The following is a 24939-nucleotide window of genomic DNA, read 5'->3' as shown; positions in this document are numbered from 1 at the left end:
GCTGACTTGTTGCAATCAGCAAAAAATAGCCCAGAAAGATCTGTTAGCAAGCATTAAAGCAGCCCTTTACATCATTTCAACCAGTTTTATTTTTAAAGCCTATCAAGTGACAAAAGACACTTTAGAACCTCACTCAAATTACGCATGGATATGTGGTAGCTCATGGACCCAGGATAAGATGTCATTGAGATACCACATTATATGTACTATGCATACATTCATTTTAATGGTTTGACGGGGGAACCAATCACACTTGTCACTCGGTTGCCTGGATACCAATCTCCTGGTTGCTAAACACCAGGCCATAAGTTTTACATCATGAGCTATGTTTCTAAAAAGTTAGAATATCAAAGATAGGGTTACCTCACAGAAGTGCTGAGCCGGAGACACCTGCTCAGATGTGTACAAGGGCTGTTAAAAGAGGTCTCTCTTTACATGACCCCTTACTGCACCAACACATATACACGTTAACTCTGTCAGCAGTCCCAAACACTTATTTTATATGGTCAGCTACAGCAACATTGTTAATAAAAATTTCAGGTTAAAGTCACCATGAAATCAAAATGAACCGTTCTTACTTATGAAAGATTGCAGCAAGTATTATAAATATTTAATGATTTTGTCTATTGGGAATTGACTGGATCATTTTATTGATGTGAGTGACAAGATGCTAGAGGGGAGAGGTTACGAAGGTACATGATTTAAATATAAAATAAAACAAAATCTTGTGCGTTGATTAATAGACCCCCTAAAGCGTGCAGTGGGTGTGGTGGGGGGTAATTGAGAATAAATGAGGAAAAGTCACGTGAGAGGACGCAATGTCTGGATCGGATGGATGGATATGACTGGTTATAATTGGCTATGGTCTGTTCATGTGATAAATCCCGCCTCTTGTGTTCATGCTCATTATTGTTCGCAAATTAGCCTGAATAAACAAAATGATGTTAATGGGAAGTCTAATTAAACTGTGAGCAATACAGACACATCACCACTTTGTCATACCACATCTTTAAATGGCCTTAAACTTTGCCTCCTCGTTTTCAGAACACCACACCATATACAGTTGTGCTCATAAGTTTACATTCTTCTCGCAGAATGTGCTAAATGTTAATAATTGAAACATAATAAGAGGGATCATGAAAATTGCATGTTATTTTTTTATGAAGTACTGGACTGAATAAGCTATTTCACACAACATATGTTTGCATATACTCCACATGACCCCAATCGAAAGTTCACATAGCCTTGATTCTTAATACTGTGTCATTTTCTGGATGATCCACAACTGTTTTTTATATTTTGTGACAGTTGTTCACGAGTCTTGAGCAATTCAACTGCCTGTTGTTCTTTAGAAAAATCCTCCAGCTCCTACACATTCTTTGATTTTCCAACATCTTCTGCATATTTGAACCCTTTCCAACATTGACAATGATTTTTTGGAATGGGGTCATTTTTTTCTTCTGAAGTATGTGTAAACATATGTTCTATAGCTTATTCAGGATAGTCCTAAATAAAATAATAACGATCCCTCTTAATTTTATTTCAGTTATTAACATTTTGTGCTTTCTGCAAGGGGTATGTAAACTTATGAGCACAGTTTTTTTTGTGTGTGTGAAGAGTTTAGATGCAAAAGCCTCTAAGTGCCATTTGAAATGTTATTCTAAGATGAGCATTTTTATCAGGCTCCTATGTGTATGTTCAGGAATTTCACTTCAATGGCAATGAATAGGCTATTTTCATTGCCATTAAAGTGAAATAACTGAGCATAAACATAGGAGCATGAAAAGAATGCTTGTTTTAGAAGAAAATTTGCAGATCTACATGATGCTTGAATTGATTCTTGCATTTAATATTACGCATTATGCACTGGTACAGTTTATTTACATCTTTCTTAAATAATTTATATTTTTAGTAGCATAAAAACAGATCTTATGACATCTTTGTTGTCATTACTAGAGAAACCAGTGCAGTGACTAGCAACTTTCACCGATGCTAGCGGTGTGAACCAGACTTGAAATGACTGTTGTTGTTTTGGACAACTTTGCTGTTATGAACTTTGTCATGTTTACTGATTATTTTCTGTCTGTAAATGAAAGGATTCTGTGCTGGAGAGGTAAAGAAAAAAAAAAGTCCAGAAAAACCTGTTTAAACCAGAACGATGGCTTACCCATGTCAGTGTATGCTCCACTTATTTAATACGATCAGTGGAAAGGTGTTTTTGTTTGTTACCTTTTTAAACAAAAATCTGTTAGCAATTGATCATTAATAATTATAATTATATGGTGAATTAAATGTTGGTTGGATAGCCTGTGGATATTGTCAGGCATAAATGCACATGATCTTTAGTTCTGTACTCCACCTTTGTAGGAATTGTTTTTTTCTTTTTATTATTATTATAAATAACTGGCACATGCACAAGAACAAAGGGTAAGCCAGAAAAGTGTGTTGTGTAAAAACGGCACTATTAAACAGTTCAGGAAGGGTTACTATTTCTCAACTGGTGCAACATGAATAACAAAACAAATTATTTGTTTTGTTTGTGGACCAACAGCTTTTACTAGATGTGAATAATATTCAGCAATAATCCCAAACCTGTTGCTCATTAAAAATGCAACAGAGGACATAAAAAAAAAAGAAAAAAAAATCTTGTTCCCACCAACGTGGGAAAGTATTTGTTTTTGTCTACAGTTTTATACTTACAACAATAACAAGGTACAGGAACTAGTATTATCTCTTTATTGACCTATGTGAGAAGTGGAGGTGTTTTATATATAAACTTGGTAACACTTTAGAATAGGTAACACTTGTTAACTATTAACTACAACATTTCTCTCAATAAATTCTTAATTTGCTGGTTATTAATAGTTAGTAAGGTGTTAGGTTTAGGTATTGGTTAAGATTAGGGATGTAGAATAAGGTCAAGTAGAATAAGGCATTAATATGTTCATAATTTGCACTAATGCATGGCTAATATTCTAGTAAAATGCATGCTTATAAGCAAATAATAGGTGTCACCTATTCTAAAGTGTTACCATAAACTTACTGTACCTGTTTATATATATATATATATATATATATATATATATATATATAAGTTTATGTAACAGGAATATACCCAATGAGCATGTTTTCTTGTTTCTGAATTACAATGAATATTTTTATTTTTTCCAGGGGCATAAAACATAGAATGTCAGGGTGATACAACTGTTCAGATCGCAGTGATAAAAACAGCCTCAAAATGAAGACGAAAAATAAAAACCTTATTAATAGTTTTATGCTACCTTTTATGACAAGGCAAAAATAGTTCTTGATGTAATATGCGTGATATTCATGAATTAACAGTTAATTAAATTGAATATTTTAAAATTTATGTAATATTAAAAAAAAACATACCCTGAAAGCCATATAATTTAAATATGCTTGAAAATAATAATGATGCACACTCAATTATTGGCTATTCATGGGGTAATGCTAATATTTGTTTATATTTTATACTTGTATAACATGAAATATTTGGAGTAATTACATTTAAACTTTACTTAAAAATAATAAAACAAAATCTCATATTCCCTCTTTAGGGCCAAAAGAATAAATTGGATAATTCGAGTGGATTATGGTATTTAAATAGCTCTGTACAAGTTTAGATATTAGTTGTTGTTTTTTTAACAATGCATTATTGTGATGAACTTATAATGGTCCTGACTAACTAGGCAGCAAGTGGATTATTTCACCCTTTATTTTGTTCTTAAAAGGAATGATCCCTCTTCATGTTTAATGTGACAGGCTCGTGTAAACACTAGTGAGTTGCCGGGCAGTTTTGAAGTTGTTCAGAAGCCTCTGTACTCCATGAATTATCACCTCTCAAACACTGCACTGGACACCGGTCCCTCTGACTCATTGGATACCCCTACCATTAGTCACAGTGGGCAATACAGACACATACGCATACGCCTGACCCCTGCACAGAGTGGCCGGCGTATGTGCGTCCCACGCAGTGTACGCTTGACCTTGTGTTGAAGAGCATCCTCACCAGCTGCCCCATGACAACTGCTTAGTGCCGTATGCAAGGGCAGGACAGTAATAGGCAGTGTGAACTGCCGTATCATGATGCATAAAGGAAGATAAAGGCATGAAGATGAATTAAGGGGGATGATGTACTTAAAGTTGCATGTGCTTCAGTCATTGCCTTATAAACAACTACTTTTAACCCATCTATGCAACTACAGATTAACATGGGCTTAACCCTAAAGACCAAGCTAGCAACACACTGTGAGCTACACTGCGAAGAGATAGTCAGCGCATTAGCGATGTGGGATTGGATACCTGCCACACAGCCCACTGTAGAGACTGACGTAATCACTAGGGTCCTAAATGAGGATGTGTATTTCATATGAAGTAATGGGGATGGAGTTACCAACATTCTGTGTCTGCATTTTAAGAGCAATTAACACTGCAGTGATGTAAGGGTCTCATGTGCCATCTGCGATATCACCTGAACTCACCCAGAGATCATATTAGTAATGTTATTTTGTTGTATGCTATATTGCTTGGAGAACAAGGGTAGTAATACATTCAGAGCTTAGACCAAGTCTGAACAATTTGTCCAAAAATAAATGTTTATGGTGAAGATGCTGTATGCACTACACAAAGTCCTCATGATCTTTTCATAGACAGAAGCTCAATAAAGTGTTTGTCTAGTTTTGGACTCTTAAATCACAGACATTTACAAATTTTATTGCATTTAACAAAAAAATAAAACAAGTGGCTTCTGTAAACATCTGTTGCTAGAGAGTTTTTCTCAGTACAAATATTACTTTTCTTCCAGTTTTTAAATTACTTAATAAAAGTTTGGTTTAACTTGAAATGACAGAAATAAAATCTAATGATAGTACTTCTACTACTACTACTAATAATAATTCAAATAAAAAAATTTAAGGAATATTTGCCATAAAAAAATAATGTTTACCAGAATTTACCACAACACCGTATTTCTTTAAAATAAAATGATGATAATTTATATAAAATCAATTAGAGATGATTTTGATTTATTAAAATTGAATGAAAACATTCAAATGGAATCTAGAAAATTAAATTGTCAAATTTCTTATGCCTAGACATGTTTTTTAATGAATGTTTATGAAAACAGAATCTTGGAGAAAAAAAAAAAAAAAAAACAGTATCCAGAAAAATTTAAATGAAAAAAAAAAAAACAGAACCCATGTAAAATTAAAACCCCTAAATATGTGAAGATAAAATTAATATAATAACCATAAGAATAATAAGGTATATAAGGTATAAAAAAAGCTTTATCCATGCCCACTGGAATCTTGTTATTAGGTCAGGTGTTAATAATTCTCAAGTAAACTAAACCAACATAACCTGCTCCGGAGTTTATGTTCTATGGCTACTTGCCTACCATGAAAGTTACCTCTGTTTTTGGAAGCCGAAAGCTGAGTTTACACTCTTACTTACCCTTAAACCTACCTTGATATGTCACATCAGAACCAACCCTGCTCCAACACACCTGCCTGTAATTATCAAATAACTCTGAACTTGATTTGCTGGTTCAGGTGTGTTTGATTGGGCTTGAAATCTGCAGTATGGTATCTATCCGGGAGCAGGGTAGGAGACCCCTGCCCTAAATGCTTTCAAAGCCTCTGAGACCTCTCTACTGGGATCTTGGCCCTTTCCTCACTTGAAAAACTATCAGATAACTGATGATCATTGGCTTTCATATTGCCACTGCTTTCTTTACATTCCACCAAACATTTTAAATGAGATTTAAAACTGTAGACTGAACAGGCCCCTCTGGAATATTATACAAGCCAGTCTTCAGTAGATTTAGATGAATACTTTGGGATGATTGCCCTGCTGGAAAGTCCAGTGATCTTCAGCTTCAGTTCATGGACCAAAGGCATCACATACTTCAAAGAATCCATTATGTCCTTCCTATTACACCTCCTGCTCATACAGTACAGACCATAAGTTTGGACACACCTTCTCATTCAAAGAGTTTTCTTTATTTTCATGACTATGTAAGTTGTAGAGTCACACTGAAGGCATCAAGGGCTATTTGACCAAGAAGGAGAGTGATGGGGTGCTGCACCAGATGACCTGGCCTCCACAGTCACCGGACCTGAACCCAATCGAGATGGTTTAGGGGTGAGCTGGACCGCAGACAGAAGGCAAAAAGGCCAACAAGTGCTAAGCATCTCTCGGGGAACTCCTTCAAGACTGTTGGAAGACCATTTCAGGTGACCACCTCTTGAAGCTCATCAAGAGAATGTCAAGAGTGTGCAAAGCAGTAATCAAAGCAAAAGGTGGCTACTTTGAAGAACCTAGAATATGACATATTTTCAGTTGTTTCACACTTTTTTGTTATGTATATAATTCCATATATAATTCCACATGTGTTAATTCATAGTTTTGATGCCTTCAGTGTGAATCTACAATTTTCATAGTCATGAAAATAAAGAAAACTCTTTGAATGAGAAGGTGTGTCCAAACTTTTGGTCTGTACTATATGTCTTGCCTTTTTTACTCTAGACATTGTCCTACTGCTTCAAAAAGTTCCACATTCACATGACTCCAAAAAATATTTCTCCAAAAACTATACACCATCTCAATATAACATAAGACATTCTCAATCCTAAACACACAAGAAGCTTTTGCAACTTCACACCACACCATCACAAAACTGAATTATACAGTAAAAATCCCACTAATTAGAGGAGCATTCCCATTACACATTGAACAGCATGACAAAACTGTGTTGCAAACATTTCACAACAAAACTGGAAAAATGTTTTTGATACCCACAAGCAGATGTGCATTATGCAATATGTGTGTTTTTCTGTGCAGACAGAAAGTGTAACAAATACTAATTTGAGAAAGACTATTTTGTTTAATGTTTGCAGTGAGATTTCAATAATATGTATTTTTCTATAGTTTTATTGGCAATTTAGCAAACTTAATTCAGGGTGTATCCAGTTGATAAATGCTGTATAGAACACAGCTATGAAAGAGTGCTTTGGGGTTTGAGTGTAACAATTGTTGTGTGTTTGAGAAAATGACGTGATTCTGCAACCCCTTGAGAAAATATTTAGAATGCAACTGTAAACTGCTGACCCTGACAGAATATTTCAAAAAAATCTTTGATCTTTACCTAAATCTAAATCTTGGTAAACTGCATACAACAATACTTGTCTTTGATTTACACAGCTGGTCTTTCATGGGAGTCCCTGTCCACCTTTCAGTCAGTATATAGTCTATATATTATACTGATTCAAGTTTCACAACCTTATATATAAAAAACTTACTTAATTCTGAAACAGACAAGTACTTGATGTTCAATCAGTGAGTCAGATGTGGATTCAGTTACTGTTCTGAAAGTAAAGGATACTGCTCATCCAGTGAAGGATTCATCATTCTGATTCAGACAAGTAGCTTTTCAAATGATTCATTAAAAGATCTAGCTTGTTTCTGAATCGGACAACACTTGTCATGTCACTCATATGTTTGTATTTTGCTGTATTTTGCTGTATCGGATTGCAAGCTCACTTTCACAACCTGTGTGCACTGAAAGATTCTGCCTCCTAAAAGAGGTGCAGGTATCACTTCTCTAATGCATTTAGTTATTTAATATTCATCCAGTTCACAGCAGAAGTCTATGATAACTAGGATTGTGTCCATTGATAATTAAGTTAAAAGTATTTTCACTTCGGCTGTGGATATGTGGGAATCTGTCACCCCAGTTAAATGGAGCCAAGTACAGCAGAGCAAAACATGTCAGTTAAGTTGGATTCTGTTCAGGAATGGCAAAACGGGGACCCACAATTTGTAGATGTTTGTAAAGTTATCTGCCTGGGTGTGTGCAGTGTGTGCTTAACTGTGTGTTGGGTGTGTGTAGGGGGGTTGGTCTAAAATAACTTGCTGCTTTGGCGTGCGTAAAGAACATGAGATTGAGAGACTACTGGCTAGTTTGTTTCAAAAGGGATATTACTGTCAAAAACATCAAGTCAACATGATGTTAACATTTTCAGTCTTTATAATGAGAATTTTAATCACATAGGTTATTGGGTAATACTAAAAACCTGCATATGGTTCATTTTTGGTATGAGACTCCCAGTTTTCACAATCCAGTCAATTCCTAATAGTATTTTCCTTCATTTTCCACTTTTATTAGTAAACTTGGCTGCAAATGAGAATTAATGCACAAGTGCATGTAAACATCCATGTCTTGAACTCAGCAGTGACCCTATTATAAAGTGTCCCTTTATGGAGCATTATGGGTGGTGGCATAAGACAGATGAAGGATGACACTTGACTGAAGGTCTCTTTAAAGGTACAAAAGTCCTGCACACCAGATCGTGTTCCCTGGATACCCAGCATCTATTTATTATTCTTCTCCCCTCTGTGACCTCCCCTTTATTTTAAACCTCTGATTCATCTGCAATTCAACCCCTAAAAAACGCGAAACACCTCTAAGTTTACAGCCTCTGGACGATACCATCAGAAGGCGTGAATGAAGTGAGATGATTTTCAGTAATTTCTGTGCAATGTATTGATGCCTTTATTTTTGGAATCCCATCATACATTATGTTGTGTCTAGTGAACACTAAAGGATAGTGCAGCAGTTTAATTTAATTTGCCCTATTGGTAGCTAGCAAGCAACAAGTTGACATCAAGAGAAGAACATCCATTTGTCGGTTTTATAACAGCAGGAATCCGCCAATTAAGATTAGTCAGTCTTGTCACAGGTGTTTGCTCTGCATATTAGCGGATGAAGGGACACAAGGCGATAAACTTCTAACACAGGGTTTCAGCCTTATTGACAGACCAGGAAGCCATCATAGTCACTGAGGGCTATTAGATGTGACATCTTTTTCACCTGGTCGGGTTAAAATAGAACTTAGTGGCTGGTGTGATGCAATCACCACACATAGCTGAAACCTTCTGGGATTCTGGATAGAAATTTTAGCCAGCGAATGGACGGTGGAATGTGCTTTTCAGGTTAGTGCTTAGACAGACATCGCTGGGGACATGGACTAGAAATGGAAAGGGTGGGGGTTGTTGCTTAATATCTATATCCTAGCAACTGTAGGGGTATGATACCATGTCCAGTTGTTGTCAGGGATTGGTCAGCATGTTGGCATTGACGCCACCCCTTTGCTTGTGGGCTGTAGAAAGATTAAACCAAAATTAAAACATCCTCCACACTTGATTCACTCCTGGGCACTTGACCTTCTAGCACTTTAAACTGCCTCACGGTTTCTTTTTTTGTTTGTTTTTCATTTATTTGTATCTCCAGATCTGCTGTAATACATGTGCTTGGGCCACTTGCCGATAACCTTGACGACCTCAGTAAAGACCCCAGTCTGGCAGTATGACCTCTCCTTATGCAGCAGTACAGTTCTGCCCAGAGCGAGCCTTTCAACGGTAAGACAGGAGTTACAGTTTGTTGGCCAGTTCTGAAGAGCCATTTGTAAGGTCACTAGGCTTATCTTGACCACTTACTTGGGCATGCACACATGATTCATGTGGTTTTATTTAAGTTGCTTCATTTGTAAATAGATATGAGCACATATTGCAATGCAATGCCTGTCTGTTTCTATGGTCCAGAACAGTGTGTTTGTTCTTATTCTCCTCATTAAAGTGTTACCGTCTGGACTGAGACATGCTGGAGGTGCTAACAGTCGTGTCTGGTTCTCCAGCTGCTGCCTGGCTATGATATTTATAGGTGTGGTGTTCTTATGGCGACAAAGAAAGTATTTTGTGCATTTTAAGGTGAACTGTCCTATTTGATCCTCAGCCTGCTTGTTTGTTAGCTCTTCATGCGCTTGCTACTGGACATTTGTTTTTGTGGATCTGAACAGAGTTCAAATCTAAATAAAGCTGTATTAATAGCTAGGGATTCAATTTTCATGCTTGTATCGTTAATGATGTTCTAATGTGGTATTCCATTTCAATGGAGTATTGGCACCTCTTTAAAAAGGCAATTGAAATAGCAGTTTCATACACTACATGCATTTTTAAATACCAGCTTTCCTTAGCAGCTCTGAAGATTTAATCTATCAACTAATAATGGTAAAATAGGTTATATAAAATGAAAAACACAACTGTGTGGCATGTGGCCTTTATGTAATGTGGTATCTTGACAGTAGTCACAGGTTAAGATGGGAAAAATGAATGCTTGTTCATGTCTGATTCAGGTCTGTAAAATTCTCAGAAATATATGGTTTAATTGTACTTAAATGTAAAACTATTGCTAATCTATAATGCATGTAAATTTCAGTTAAAAACAAAAAACTAAATAAAAAATGGTGCTAGTTGTCACTTTCTGTGTAGGCATGTAATATCAAGTCTCATTTAATATATATTAAACTTTTCAACCCTAAAGGTTGTTCAATTAAAAAAAAAAAGAATTTATAAATAAGATGTTCATTTATGGGGCATGTTGTCTAATTATATAAGGAAAGTGGTCCCAAAGAAACCTGCACTTACACAGTATCTGCTAGATTTTTATCTTAAATATTGTTATGCAAACAATGCAAATATAAAGTTCCTTTTTATATGACAATTGGAAAGCAAAAATGTATTTAATAAATTGAGTAAATATCCAATTTAAAACATGTGATGGCTTAAGTATAAGCTGAATTTGCCCTAACAACTTTTTTTTTTTCACCCTTTCCTGAATGCTATAGTGTGGTTTTAACAGCTGAGGCAAGAATAACTATGTTACTGAAGAATAATATTCACAAAAACTATTCTAATGTAAAGTTTTAAACCAACAAAACAGAGAAAACATTTGAAATTGATGTCAAATCTTATTGTTACCACAATACATTGATTTTTGACATCAAGCAGCCTCACTTATCTCAATGTTGTTAAGTCTTAGCCTATGAGCACATGTGGGTATACCTGCAGAGACTGTTGTTTTTGTGACTGATCCAGCTATTATCAGTAGATCTAACCACAAAACAGGAGAAACAGATGTGTAAACAGTAAAAATAAAATCTAAATAAAATGAACACACGTTTCTTTTAAAGTCAAATTCTCAAAAAGTTAAACCCTCTTGGAAAGAAAGATAATAAAATGGTTAAAAATGCTGTGTAGGTTTTGTAATTGAGTAATATTTAATATCCAAGCAGTTAAATCATATTGTCACACACCTGTTTACTCTGATATGCGTGTACTACATCTGTTCTGTTAGGAAAAAGCATACTTCACATATTTACCTATCTCATTAATAATGCTATTTGATCAAAGCTGATTGTGTATTTCTTACAACCAACAGTGATTACAGACAGTTATTTATTATATTTTAAAAATCAAATATATCTAACATTAAAAATAACTAATACATGACTCTTCTTTATTGCCATGCAGACATTTGTTTTTTATACTTTTAAAAATGATTAAATAACGAGCGCAGAGTGAAATACGTCCATATGAAATTGTATAACTTTTGGACAGTTCAGCCACATTTAACAGAAATTGGGGCCATTCACAGTGAAAGCATGTGACTAAATGGAGATGAAATCCTGGGGGCCACCATTCTTTTGTCTGAGCCACCATGTCCATCCTGCAGCCCCGGGTTTGAGGGATGAGGGAAGCCTCTGATTAATGAAGATAGTGGAGAAGCCCCTCTCACTTGTCTCCCCAGATTGCAGAGCTCTGTTTGTTTTGATTGCATTTTCATCGCTGGATGTGCCCAACCTGTCAGGAGACAATGGGCAGCCCTGTTAAGCTGCGACTTTTGACCCCGTGCTGTCTGCGAGGGGCCTGGTCTGTGTTTAAGTGGACGCAGTACAGCCTCTCCCTCAGGCAGAATGCATAACTCCCCCAGTAACCAGACACCCACCCACAGCTTCCAAAGAAGCTACCATTAGAGATGAAGCCCACCCTAAACATATCCACAATGAAAAACTACAGTTGACTCTTGTCTCCAAGAAGTTTATGCCATTTTTATAGGAATCAAACAATGAAGCTAAGCCGGTTTTCTCTTTTGTCTTCCTTTTTTTTATTACCCACTATGAGGAAAAGAAGCTGAATTTCTTGGCTAAATTGGGGGATGTGTTGACTGATTTGAGATAATGACAGATGTGGCAGCAACAGTGTTAAAGCAGAATTCAGAGGAAATCTGAGCATGGTTAGGCTTTAGGTATTTGACAGAGAATGACAGTGTTCCTTTGCTGTATGACTCTAAAATTGCTCATTATCAGGTTGCACTATTTGTTTTATCAGGCTTTATGATTGCTATTATGTTTGATCCATTTAATAAGTGAACATAAATGATCTAGATGTTTAAGTGAAATGGTCATTCCAACTTTAGCTGATGATGGGTCAGAAATCTGCCCATAAACTTCACCTGTCATATCTGTGGGTGTAAATCAAAACTGGATATTTTCACGCATGGGTGCTTCACCTTTTCTGGGACCATGATGTCAATCTTGGCTGAAAATCTCTGTAAACTATATTGTATTTCTATTTGTTGTCTAGCATCCACTCGTCCTTCGTTTTTTGACCTTTTGCCGGGTTTGCATCCTCACTCGACTTTAATTGGATGAGTCCCCTGGCACAGGTTTGATGATGATGATGATGATGATGATGATGTCATGACACCAGGGCTCTCAATCCAGCTCTCTGTCCTCAGTCAGGGATCTGAACCATGTGTGACCTGAGACAGCAGCCACTCAGCACCTGCTGGAGACTTATATAGTCGTCATGCCCTCACCAACCTGTAATGTTGACAATATTAAATGCAATAACATATCAATGAGAGAGGGAGACATGTAATCCCTATACAGAGGGCTGCTGAACCTTGTGTAAGTTATTAGCCACTATACATTTGCTGACATAAGAGAAGTAGTATCTTGTTTTGTGGTTTTGTTGAGTGTGATAGCAAAAGCTACATCTAAGCATACTGATGTCTTGAAGCTGTTATTACCAACAAAGGCTTTTGTACAAAGTAATAAATACATTTCAGTAAGCGTGTTCAATACATTTTCCCTGGGTCATTCCATTTTATTAGACAGAACTTAATTTCTGAAATTATTTGTATTGTTTTCTTAGTATGTTGTTACTGAAATCTGGTAAAAATGTCATGTCTACTGCACCTTTAGAAATATATTTACTGAGAAAAATGGTGATGTGCTCAATACTTATTTTACCCTCTGTATGTGATATAGATGGCATACCCCTGTGACATAAAGACTTTGCTTAAGTTGCTTCCTCTGGTTTATTGACCGTTGTTTCTTGAGTTGTTTAAAGGGCTTTATTTAAATTAAAATGATGCTATTATGTAATTAAAATGTTAGTTTCCATAATCCCAACTAGAATTAAAGGGATAGTTCACTCAAAAATGTCAAATTTGCAGATAATTGACTCATCCTCAGGCCATACAAGATGTAGATTACTTTTTCTTCTTGAGTAGAGCAGTAAAGATTTTTTACTAAAACCTTTGTCCTTGGAGAGTCATAAAATGTCAGCTGCCTGTTTTTTAGATACAAATAGAAAAATATTATCTACATGTGATGGAGTGATGCTGTTTGTTTGTGGTAACACAATTGATTTATGCATGGAAAAATTAATAGCAAGATTACTTTTTCTTAACAGTAAAATATACATCCCTTTTTTTTATTTCCAGATGCATCGACTTATGATGCTTATAACTTTGTAACATCTATAAATTATTTTTATAAAAATCATGCAAAAATGGCAAAACCTAAAAAAGTAGCAAAATCATGTCAATGTTATACCCAGTTCTGTTTATCTGTGCAAGATCCCACCCATTTTATAAAAATGAGATCCAATAAACAAGTACTGACTGTTCTTCATAGCGCCATTCTTTTTGATTGTACTTATAATGGGTGACTAATTCATTAATACAACTAAATGAATAGCTGTCAGTAAATTAGGCCCCAGCTTTTATTTTGTATTTACTAACTCCCTTAAAAGCCCCTCAGACTGTTCATGTTCACAGTGTAAAATGCAGTGGGGTTTAGATTTGTATCTTACAATGGAAGGTAGGAATGCTGAGGTATGGACCCGTGGACACACCATGACAATTGATGCATTGGGCTTGGCATTTGTGCGTCTTCCAGTGTGCCAAATGACAATATCTGTGAGACTTAAAGTAAACATTAGAGTTGAAAAAGCTTTTATCCGCAGTGACAGGCCTGGCAGCACATCGTTGTCCCAGTAATTCAACTCTAGCATTCACTTTGTGCCACACCTCTTCAGCTAAACAAAGACAAAAAGAGTATATACCTTTCTTTTCTTCTGAAGAGCTGTTCGAGGAACCCATGGAAAGAAAATGGAAAACAGAGGAATTTTTCATGGTATCGAAGGTGAATTCCAAATGCTTTTTTTGCACCTCCCATTTTCTTCCTTTAATAAAATGGGCGTATTTTTAATTGGTTTGATTACATTGTAAAAATTGAACGTGCATTTCACCCCTTAAAGGGATAGTTCACCCAAAAATGTAAATTCTGTTTACAAATTTGACTCTTATAATTCCAAGCCTGCGTGCATTTCTGTCTTCCTCACAAAAGAGGTTTAGTTAAAACCCATTGCCCCCAACTGATTCCCTATTTATATTGTACATAAAAAAGCTTGAACTGTGTTCCTTAGGAGAAAGAGAGAGTTCAAACCAAAATGAATGTCTGTTAATTGCTCAAACTGATGTCCATCCAAACCTGTGTGAGTCTCTTTCTTCTGCTGAACACAAAAGTTATTTAAAGGGGTCCTATTATGCTTTTTTCAATTTTTTAATTTTAGTCAGTGTGTATGTTTGGGCATAAAAAGATCTGCAAAGTTACAAATCTCAAAGTCCACTCCAAGGGAAAATATTTAGTTTTCAAAAAATCCCTTTACAAGAACTACAACGAACGGCTCATTTGGACTACAGTGTTGTTTTCCGGGTTTTGTGATATCACAAAACCATTAGGATATCATGATTTAATTTAAAAATAATTCACGCCTACAGAATGGTTGGGAGATGGGGGAGGGTACATGTGGTAAGAATATTGAGTGTATCAGACCAGACTACAAGGAAGAAGTACTTCATGTTTTGTAGTAAGTAATTCATAAATAACTATAAAAATTAACAGTAATGCATACAGTATTTACATTACCTTTTGAATTTCTGATTTTTTAAAATAAACATAACACATATTACCGTTGCACTTATCGATTGCACGATTGCGAATCTCGAAAGTGAAAGTGAAACTAAAAAGCAATCGTGAACTCAAAAGCAGTTTCAATGCCATGTATAAAAGGTTCCCAGATGGCCGCAATTTATATAATTACCCAATGGTATAACTGAGAGAGAAGAATTAAATACATATTTTTCTCCCATGTCGTATTTATTCCCTAGGGGTTTGTGTTCCATATACACATATTAGGAGGGGGGAGGGGGGAACACGATGCCGGCTCAACAACGTGATCTCTATTAGCCATCGGCGATGGACCATGCCAACCCTAGTTACCACTCTAATATTTCTTGCAATATCCATGCGTGCAAAGGTTCTTGTTTATTTTTCTCTGAAACAAATTGGTATGGTAATATTGATATCAGGGTAGACGGAACTTACTGCTATGGCAAGGGGCAGGACAGTACTGAAACACGTCGCTGTTCGCCAATCACAACACACTGGGACAGCTAACCAATCACATCGCATTATGTGAAAATAATGAATTTTTTTAACCACTAAGCATAAAACATGTTCTAGTACACCTCCAAAATAAAATCAAGACTTTGTAAAAGAGCATAAACGGTTGACGGTAGCCATTGACTTCCTTAGTATTTTTCCCCATACATTTCCATTGATATCTACGTTCTTAAAAATAATTTATTTTGTGCTGAACAGATGAAATGGACTCATACTGGATTGGAATGACGTGAGGCTAAGTAAACGATAACCAGGGGGGGGCAGGGTTTCATATTTTATTGAAGCTTCCCCGGGCGCCGCCATTGATTAGTGTTGATTACATCTGAGGCATTTAAAGACTCCATTTGTCCATTAATTATTTCTAAAGAAACACAAAAATATATAGAAGGCTCCATTACCTTGTATCTTATGTTATGGCCCCGTAGAAGCAGTTTTTGTAAAAATAGGCTAACGATTGCGTCATAACCTGCGACTCTCTGTAGCACAGTAGAGAAATTACCGTATGTACAGGAGGAGAAGCTCGCAGGCAATCTTTTACTGTCTATGAGGCAATCGGGAGGACATGGAGGCATGAAGTCAAGGGAGAAGCCCATAGAGAGTCCATAAAAATGTGCTCCTGTTCACGTTCGCCGTCTCTGCAAGATTCGGTGGGTGATTCAGATTTCTCTTGGCACACCTATTAGAAGACTTACAATTGTCAGACAGGTTGCTCACATAACATCTACGTCAGCAAACTCAGTTTGAGTCTGCTACTCTGACCCTCAGGAAGTGCGTGCATCTAATTGACTTCACTTGTCTCCGTTGAATCCACTGGGGTCGCTGTGTCCATTTCTTTTACTGTCTATGACGATAACAGAATTTTTATTTTTAGGTAAACAGCCCCTTTAACTAAAAATTTTAACTCATCAAATTAATGTAAAATATATATATATATATATATATATTCTTAAAGGGATAGTTCATGAAAAATTCTGTAATCATTTACTTAACCTAAAGTTGTTCCAAGTTGACTTACTTTTTTTTCCTTTTTTTTTTTCACTGTACTATGGAAGTCAATGGAGATCAGCAACTGGTTACCCATATTCTTCAGGTCTTATGTTGAACAAAAGAAAGAAAAAAAAAACTCATACATGTTTGGATCAACTGACAGTGTAATTAAATTTTTTGGGGGTGAACCTTCCCTTTAAATACTGTAAACTAAATTTTATCTTCAAAGGCTGGAATGGAAGTGTCATTTTACAGTGATATCAAAGACTAGTGTTGCTTTGTGTATTTGTCTAGGATACAGTAATCTGACATCCTTCGACCTTAAAGCATTCAGCATTTATTAGGCATGCCTACATAGCTTAGTATATTAATATCTCTCCACCTCACAGAATGTAGGGGAATTCCGGCCCCACACCCGAGTGCCAACGTTAGATTATGGGTTGACACCCCAACTCACAGATGCTCACACACACATACATACATTTACTACCTTCAACCCCATCCACAGCCAAGCCCAGTTCAGCCACACACATTCCAAATGCTGCATAGCGGTGGTGTTGCTATCATATAGACAGTGAGGGGGAATTCCGCTCTACTTGGTCGTCAGCGTGTGCTGCTCCTCAGCAGGAAGAACGAGACGCTGGGCTCTGGCTTGGTGTCATATTTCAGATGGAGAGGGTGATCGTGATTTTACTGACAGTCTTATTCTCTCTTCTGCCCCTAAATATCATGTTAACACTGGTTATTGGTGTTACGTTAGACAGGCACAGAGCATTGCTTTTGTGGGGGAGAGGCAGTTAAGAATGGGTTGTGTTTTTACATTCCGAATGGGTGCAGTGCCTTCTTTCCACCATTAACGTGGTAATGAATACTGTATCAGTTTACTAAATGAAATTGGAGTTCAAGTCTTTTGTTACTATAATTAACAGTATTGCAACTCACATCACTGTTTTTGTTTCTCATAGTTAGGATGAGGGTTTTTTCGTAACTCCTACACCACTGGTGTGAAAGCTATTGATGATTTTTCAAATTGTGCAGCTTGTGAATCTTCTTTATTCTTTCTTTTTTTTTTTGGTCTTAAAGGAGCTGTAAATGTCTAGTGACAAAAGTATACAGGTGGGGTTAGATTCAGAGCCAGTAAGCAATGTTATTGACTAAAACTATTTAAAACATTTCTATTACTTGAAAAAAATGTTAACTAAAATAACTAAACATATTTTATTTCAGCTAGTTGCTAAGCATTTCTCAGTTTTTTTTAGTGTAACTTGATTGCACAAAATAACTAAACTTGAAATAAAAACAAATAGATATTTTGACAGTATTTATAGAAATAACAATTTACAAAAAAAAAGACTAAATCACAAGTTACTAAAATAAAAATGAAAATTGATCATATAAAAATGATTTTGAAATATTAATAAAAACTATAATAGTATCTCAGTGATGCTAAAATAACTCAGCCAAAAAGTAACTACCGGGAGCTACCATCTAAAATTTATTAAAAAAACCTGGCAACACCCTTAGAAACCATTCAGAAAACCATACCAACTGTATTTTAACGCCCTGGAAACCACCCACAACACCCTCCAAAACCCTTGAAGTAAAGATTTTGCATGGCAAAAGCAACACCCATACTTTCTTTCGATCATTTAATAGGTTTCCAATAGAATACCTGCAATTTTGGAAATTTATCAAAATACTGTTAATTGTTTTTCTTCACTTGAGAAACATTTTACATAGAAATTGTGCCCTGATACACTAGGCAGAATTACTGACTAAAAAATTTTCTTTCCATCTCTTTAGACTGAGAGAGCCAGCAGCAGCAGCCTGTCTCTCGTGGGCTGAAGGTTCTTTCCTGGCCTCCATGTCACAAGGCCAGGGTTCTCAGGGTACAGATATCCTCGGACAAGATGTCATCAACCAGCTGCTAGAGATGCTGGACCAGTGAGTTATGAAGTACCTTACAAATTCACTCATATTTGAATAAATATTTAAATAAAAGCAATAAACTGGAAAGTACAAATAAAATAAAAATAAAAAACTAGTAAATTATTGACGTGTGTCTTATAAGAATATACAACTTCAGAATTTCTACTTTCATGTTAATTCAATTTATTACTTGCTGTTACTTTGTAATTGTGATATTTATTATCAACTTAAGTATAAAAATGGTTTAAACACCATTTATTAGTTTATAAGCAGTCACCCACTTATTGGATTTTATTTAACAAAAGTTTTAATTAATGCATTTTACTTTATCTTCTTAAGAGTAAAAATATGCAAGTGTAAATAATTAAAGGAAACAAAACTATTTTCAATCATTTTATTGGTTTCTGTTTTAGGTCTGCGCTACATTCAATGCAGCCTATCGAGCTCAACTTTTCTGAGGGCTCTGCAGTTGGATCAGCATCCAATACCATACAGATTAGTATGGACTGCATCACGATGCGTGGGTCTGAGGAGCCCCTAACAGTGAGTACTTAATTTCACTAAACACATCCCGTAAAGCTTTTCACACATTTTCACATTTAAAAACTGCACCAAAGTGCAATAACAAGTTTGCATATTGCAGTGCATTAAGATCTGAAGATTTACTGTGGAACCCTTCTCTTGGCACGTTTCAAGATGGCAGATTATGCAAAATGCAAGTTCTGACTCTCTTGAATGAATAAATCCTCTTTAAATATTCAGTTTAGGTAGGTTTCTATTTGTTAAAAGGAAACAAAGCAGATTGTTGATAACTGGTTATTGACTCAAATTATCTCCCAAGTATGTATACCTCCTATGTAAAGTAATAGTGATGCCTGTGAATACATATAAATGTACACATATAAATAGCCCTCTAGACTGTTTTATAAATTTACCATTACTGTAAATTCACATAGCATAAAACTACAAACAGCTAAGTTATTTAAAAATGAATGAAAGCTATTAATACAGAATATTTAATCTTCTCAAAACGTCGCTTGTTTTCCTATTACTTACAGTGCTCAAGCATTTAATTGTTGAATTCTGTCAAAATCCCCCACAAAGTTTAAAGCAAATGTACATGGGGATTTTTCTAAAACCTCCTACTGAATGGTCTCAGATGGGCTGTTTTTTTGATGGTAGCAGTAGATAATTCAGTTTTCAATACAATAATAACCCTTTGAATCGCTGTTATATTTTTGTCAAATTGTTTTAGTGCCTTTTAATTTTAGTTTGTCTAAACATGTTTGAACAGCAGTCAGACATTTTTCAATGTGTACGAAATTCGTAAGTAGAGTACCACAATTATTTTATCACTTCTGAAACTTGGTTTTGTTTACTGTGTTCACTTAAGTGAATAATTTCAGTAGTGGGAAATTTAGTGGTAAGCCCCAGGAAAAACAGTTACCTTGCACTTGTATGCGGGGGTGTTACTGTTTATTGGGGGTGTTTGTGGGTTTTCCCTGGTCATTCTGGATAGTTTTGGTGGCAACAAAGTCAAAAGGTCCAGGTTCAGATGAACACGCTATATATAAAGTCCTGATGACGGTAGCCTTGTTTTGGTATAATGGAACGTTCTGTTTGAAGGGCTTCAGCTGTAGCATTGTGTCATGTAAGAAAAATTATTTTTTTGGCTGAGCCTAAAAATCTACAGGACTGAAGTGGATCAATGAATTATGAAGATGGGGATTTACAACAATACTACACATCAGACAGTTTCTTCTTTGGTGTAAGTTAGCATTTTCCCCTTCTATACTCCGGACAAGATTTGTTTCTAGTTGTGATCTTGTGATCTGTAACAACGTTTAACAACTGTTAATTCATAAATTTGATGTAGGTCGTGCAAAATCTGTGTATCCCTTGGGCAGATTCTATTAACACGTGTAGTTCTAACATTGTGTTTATACATAACAGAAGAGCGAGGTAAAGTTTGAGATTAAATGTATGACCCGTAGCTGAGGCTGAGGCCTTGTCTGTTCTGGGTGCGCAGGAGAATTAGGTGGTTGTGGCTCCCCTCCCAGCAGAGGAATGCAGTTGTCCGGTAGTAAAGATGGGGAAAAAAAGGGAGAGACTGAGCAATGCTTTCCTTCTCTGACCCTGAGGGATTATCTTTTCTCTTGATCTGGTGATTAATGCCCCCCCATACAACACCACCCGCCCCCATCTTCCACCCAGTAAAGATCGGGTGTGGTGTGCTAACACTGGCACGCTAACACACCGTCTCTTGCCAGCTCGCATTCATGTTGATCAAAAACCTAGAAAAACTGTGGCAACCTGACAATCGTTTGCCGCAAAGACGCTCCTTAAATTTTGAGGAACAAACTTTTAGACAGCAATGGGTATAGTTGACATCCCATTAAAGGAATAGTTCACCTAATAGTAAAAAATTGTCTTTTTACTCACCCTCATGTCATTCCAAACCTGTAGGACCATCTTTCTTCTATAGAAATTTTGAAGAATGTTGGGGTCCAAGCAATATTGGACTTATTAAATGTACAAAAAATACTGAGACAGATTCTTCCTTTTCGCTTAACTGTCTCCTAATAACCAGCTTAAGAGTTTTTGGTGAACTTCTTCACCAAAAGAAAAGGATATGCCGGCTTCATTACCTATTGGATGATGTGCGCTGTTTGGTGCCCTCAGGGTCCTCTGTGTTTGTATTGTGCAGGGGTGTTGTGTTTTAATCTGAAATCGCTCTTTCTTGGGTAGGTGTGCTTTCTCTGTAGCTGCAGGGCAACAATTTAGAGCAGCACCTGCTGCTGTGACTGACTGAGGCTCGCGTCCTTTTCTGTCTGTTTGAGATCGGGGATGGGGGAGGAGAAAGAGAGGTGTGGAGTCAGGTAGAATAGAGGAATTTGACAGAGGAAAGCTTGTGTCCTGACATCAAACTGCTCAGCTGATAACATGGTGAGATGCAGCAGCTAAATGTGGTGAAATCACAGATGTATTTATTGTTCCACATTTTGTTATTTAATTTCAAAAGACATTTGGCCTGGCGTAGCCTCGTCTAAAGTAGTGATGCTCAACCAGGGGTACATAAAAGTGTGTGGTGTGGTGTTTTGTTTGTATATATACAGCCTTAAATACTTTTGTGTGGGTGACACCAACTTATATAAACACTCCAGACAGAGGTGGATTTAAGCTTGACGGCTTTTAGTTGTATCACTCACACTTTTCCACAATGCACAGTGCTGCTTTTTTTTTCTCCCATCAAAACCAATTTCAACCTAAATAAAGTGACACAACGATTCTATCTTTTGCAAACCGTTTCGGTTATAAATAGGTACTGACAGATTGGTGAGAGAAAATGGCTCTGCATTAAGTAAATTTTTGGCTCTGGGTGTTGCTGAGCAGCAAGAATTCAACATATGTTCCTTGAATAAATTGAAGGTGGTGAGGCAATGGTTTGTTTAGGCTGTGTTGTGCCCTAGCCCTTGATTAGTCATTTGCAGTGTTCTTTTCAAGTAGAGCCTGACTCAGCATTAGGCAGGAACACATAATTAAGGCGTGCTTCCTTACCTCCATCTATCCTGTAGCTACTGTTCATCTTATTTTTCATCCTTAACATTTCTTTTTAATTATTTAAATGTTTGCGTGATTTAATCAAATTTTCTTAAATTGCTCCCCATTTATTTAATTTTTTTTATAAAATAATAAATTATATATTTATTTTTATGTGTAAATGTCAATGTTTTCATAGTGCTGATAAATGTTCAGTTCAAATCACCAAAACCACTTAAAAATGTTTTCTTAAATAAATATTTGAATTAAATGCAGTTCTGTTCGACTCTTGATTTGAGATTTAATTCCTCAGTTTAAATCACGAATGCTAAATCACTGCTGACTCTTCACCCCACCAGTTTGCCTCAAGCGAAATGAAACAGTACAGACTAATCCATGTAAACATTTACCTCTCTTCTCTCTTTCTCTTTCTATCTCTCTCTCTCTCTCTTCCGTCTCTTTCCTTTCCTCCACTCTCTTCCTTTTACACAGTTTTCTCTTAAACAAATATACATCAAAACATTAGGACATGTTACGTATTTGTAAGAACTATACAACTCCATAGAAAGACAACACTAAAAGAAGAAATTCAGCAGTTACCTTTGACCTGGTTTGTTTGAAAGGCTCTGCATTGTGGAACGATTGTGTAGGAGTTGGCTTTTTTCTTTTTTTTTCTTGAAAAATGTCTGTGAGCAGCTAAAAGGATACCATTTATTGAGGTCAGACATCATATTGATTTGAAACGAATAACTTTTAACTAATAACAGAACGTAACCATCCCTCGAAGAATCAAATGGATCAAAACAGGATAGTGAGGATTTGTGCCAATTATGCTGTAAAACAATTCTAAATTTCAGAGTAGAGGTGTTGACTTTTGCTCTCTGATGTCCACAGGTGTTTAGTCTTTGACATCACAAACGGCTTATTATCCTGAACTATAGCACTATCACCCATCAGCTAGTGAACTCAGTTAAAGTAGATTCCCACATAGTTGCATTTTCAAAAGTAAATCCATTGAATAGAAAAATCATCATCATTATTATTATTATTATTATTATTACTTTATAATAATTTATTTTGCAATATAAGTACCACAAATCCATTGGGAATGATTTGTTGGAACATGTAACCAGCAAAATATCTTTATGTAAATATTTTTTTTTATTTCACACTCCTGCTCCATTTCTTGAACAGTTGTCACTTAAAACACTAGCCATAAACAAATATATATAAAACAACAACAAAAAAAGATACCTCTTACCCCTCTTTATTTCTTACTCCTCTATTAAAGGGGTGATGCAGAGTTTCTTGAACAGGTGTTACTCAAAACACTAGCCACCTGACACATGAGACCTCTCTAATCCTAGAGTTATAAGCCCAAACAGTCCCTTAAGTGTCCATATAGATCTAAGTACAGCATCCTTTGTCTGAGCCACCGGGAAGCTTCAGTCGGGTTCACCACCTTTATGCAGAGCCTGTTTATTGCCTAACAGCAGTTGCCTAATTTAGCCTAATTGTTTTACATGTGTGAATGAATATATATTTATCACACACACACAGGAGTTGATTTGACGAGTAGAATCTTTATTCAGATTGATAGGATAGGGTGTTTGGGAAGTTTGCTTTTTGGGATAGGACCAAGTGGATAGGAAAAAAAAAATCAATAAATTATACAAAAGGCCACATCATTATCTAAATTTAAAGCCTCAGAGAATCCAAGAGTCTTTGAAATGCATGCGATTTCATATACAGTTGATAACCAGAACAGTCAGCCATTTGATCTAATGATCTAATCTACATATTCCTGTTTTATGAATGGTCATGCCTCCCTAAAGCAAAATCGTTTTAGGCGCTTACTACTTCTGACTCTAGTCTGTGGTATAATTTGTGATTGTTAGTTGGGTCAGGTTTAGGGGTCCAGCCCTTTGTGCACCTTGACTATTGTCACCTGAGGCTCTCCCTTAATTCTGTCACCTCTGACCCCCATGGGCCACATAAATAACTTCTTGACCAGGAGTAGCCTTACAAGTCAGTGCAATAAATACTTTCATAATGTTTGACATATTAACATCTGTTAATAAAACATGCAGACAGTACAAACAATCTAGATTATAATTAGATTATAGGAATAATAAAAGTGCAGACAAATATATAGAATTTCAAGAAAACTGAAGAAGCCTTTACCAAGTCTGCAGTTATTTGATCAGAAATAGAGTACAAACAGCAATGATGTCTGTGGTAAAAAAAAAAAAAAGAAAAAACACTTCCAATAAATTTTCCATTTTCCAATAAATAATAATTTAAATTACATTTATTTCATAATAAGTATGTTTCAAATTTATTAACATTTATAGACACATTGCTTACTGATATAAAAAATTATTATTACTTATGCACAATGCACATTTCTTAATTTTAAGCCTAAAATGTGTTTTATTGTCACTACTGATAAAACGGAATAATATTGTTCTTTAAATGCAAGATATTTAAAGTGTACCTAAAGTATACTTGCAATAGTTCCACTTTAAATATAAAATCAAATATACTTCGGTTTATCTTTAGTTGGACTTCAGCACTACTTCTGCTCAATTAAAGTCCATTAAGTACAAAATTTGTTTTTATTTATTTATTGGTGCTTAAGAAACTCTTCTTGTTTAAGTACAGAGGAGTTAACTCTACTATTTGATTCTACATGCCATAACATTTTAGAAGTAGTTGCTCCATTTAGGGTTACTCGTCTTAAACCAAAAGTTGAACCTTGTCTGAATGACACCACTCGTGCTGTAAAACAAGAGAGTAGGAGAGCTGA

At 35.9% G+C, this 24939-nt stretch overlaps 1 protein-coding gene across 14 annotated transcripts in view; it reads left to right on the top strand.

Moving 5' to 3' along the window:
• Positions 1-9232: 9232 nt before the first annotated feature.
• Positions 9233-24939, top strand: part of LOC132161222 (tumor protein 63-like) — a 42869-nt gene continuing 27162 nt past the window's right edge. For 3 of the 14 annotated variants that reach the window (XR_009438110.1, XR_009438111.1, XM_059571136.1), the window contains exons 1-3: positions 9234-9438; positions 18465-18605; positions 19004-19133. Coding sequence is in view for 12 of the 14 variants with exons in the window: in XM_059571136.1 (XP_059427119.1) it covers positions 9386-9438; positions 18465-18605; positions 19004-19133 (324 nt within the window). In the remaining 2 variants the exon portion in view is untranslated. Of the gene's footprint in view, positions 9439-18464; positions 18606-19003; positions 19134-24939 lie in introns of all 14 variants that reach the window. The other 11 variants (XM_059571130.1, XM_059571129.1, XM_059571126.1 and 8 more) reach the window with 11 other exon arrangements.

This window comes from Carassius carassius, chromosome 17 (genome assembly GCF_963082965.1).
Source record: "Carassius carassius chromosome 17, fCarCar2.1, whole genome shotgun sequence".
Lineage (NCBI taxonomy): Eukaryota > Metazoa > Chordata > Actinopteri > Cypriniformes > Cyprinidae > Carassius > Carassius carassius.
The sequence above is the reverse complement of the archived record's forward strand: the minus strand, read 5'-3'. Positions and strand labels throughout refer to the sequence as shown.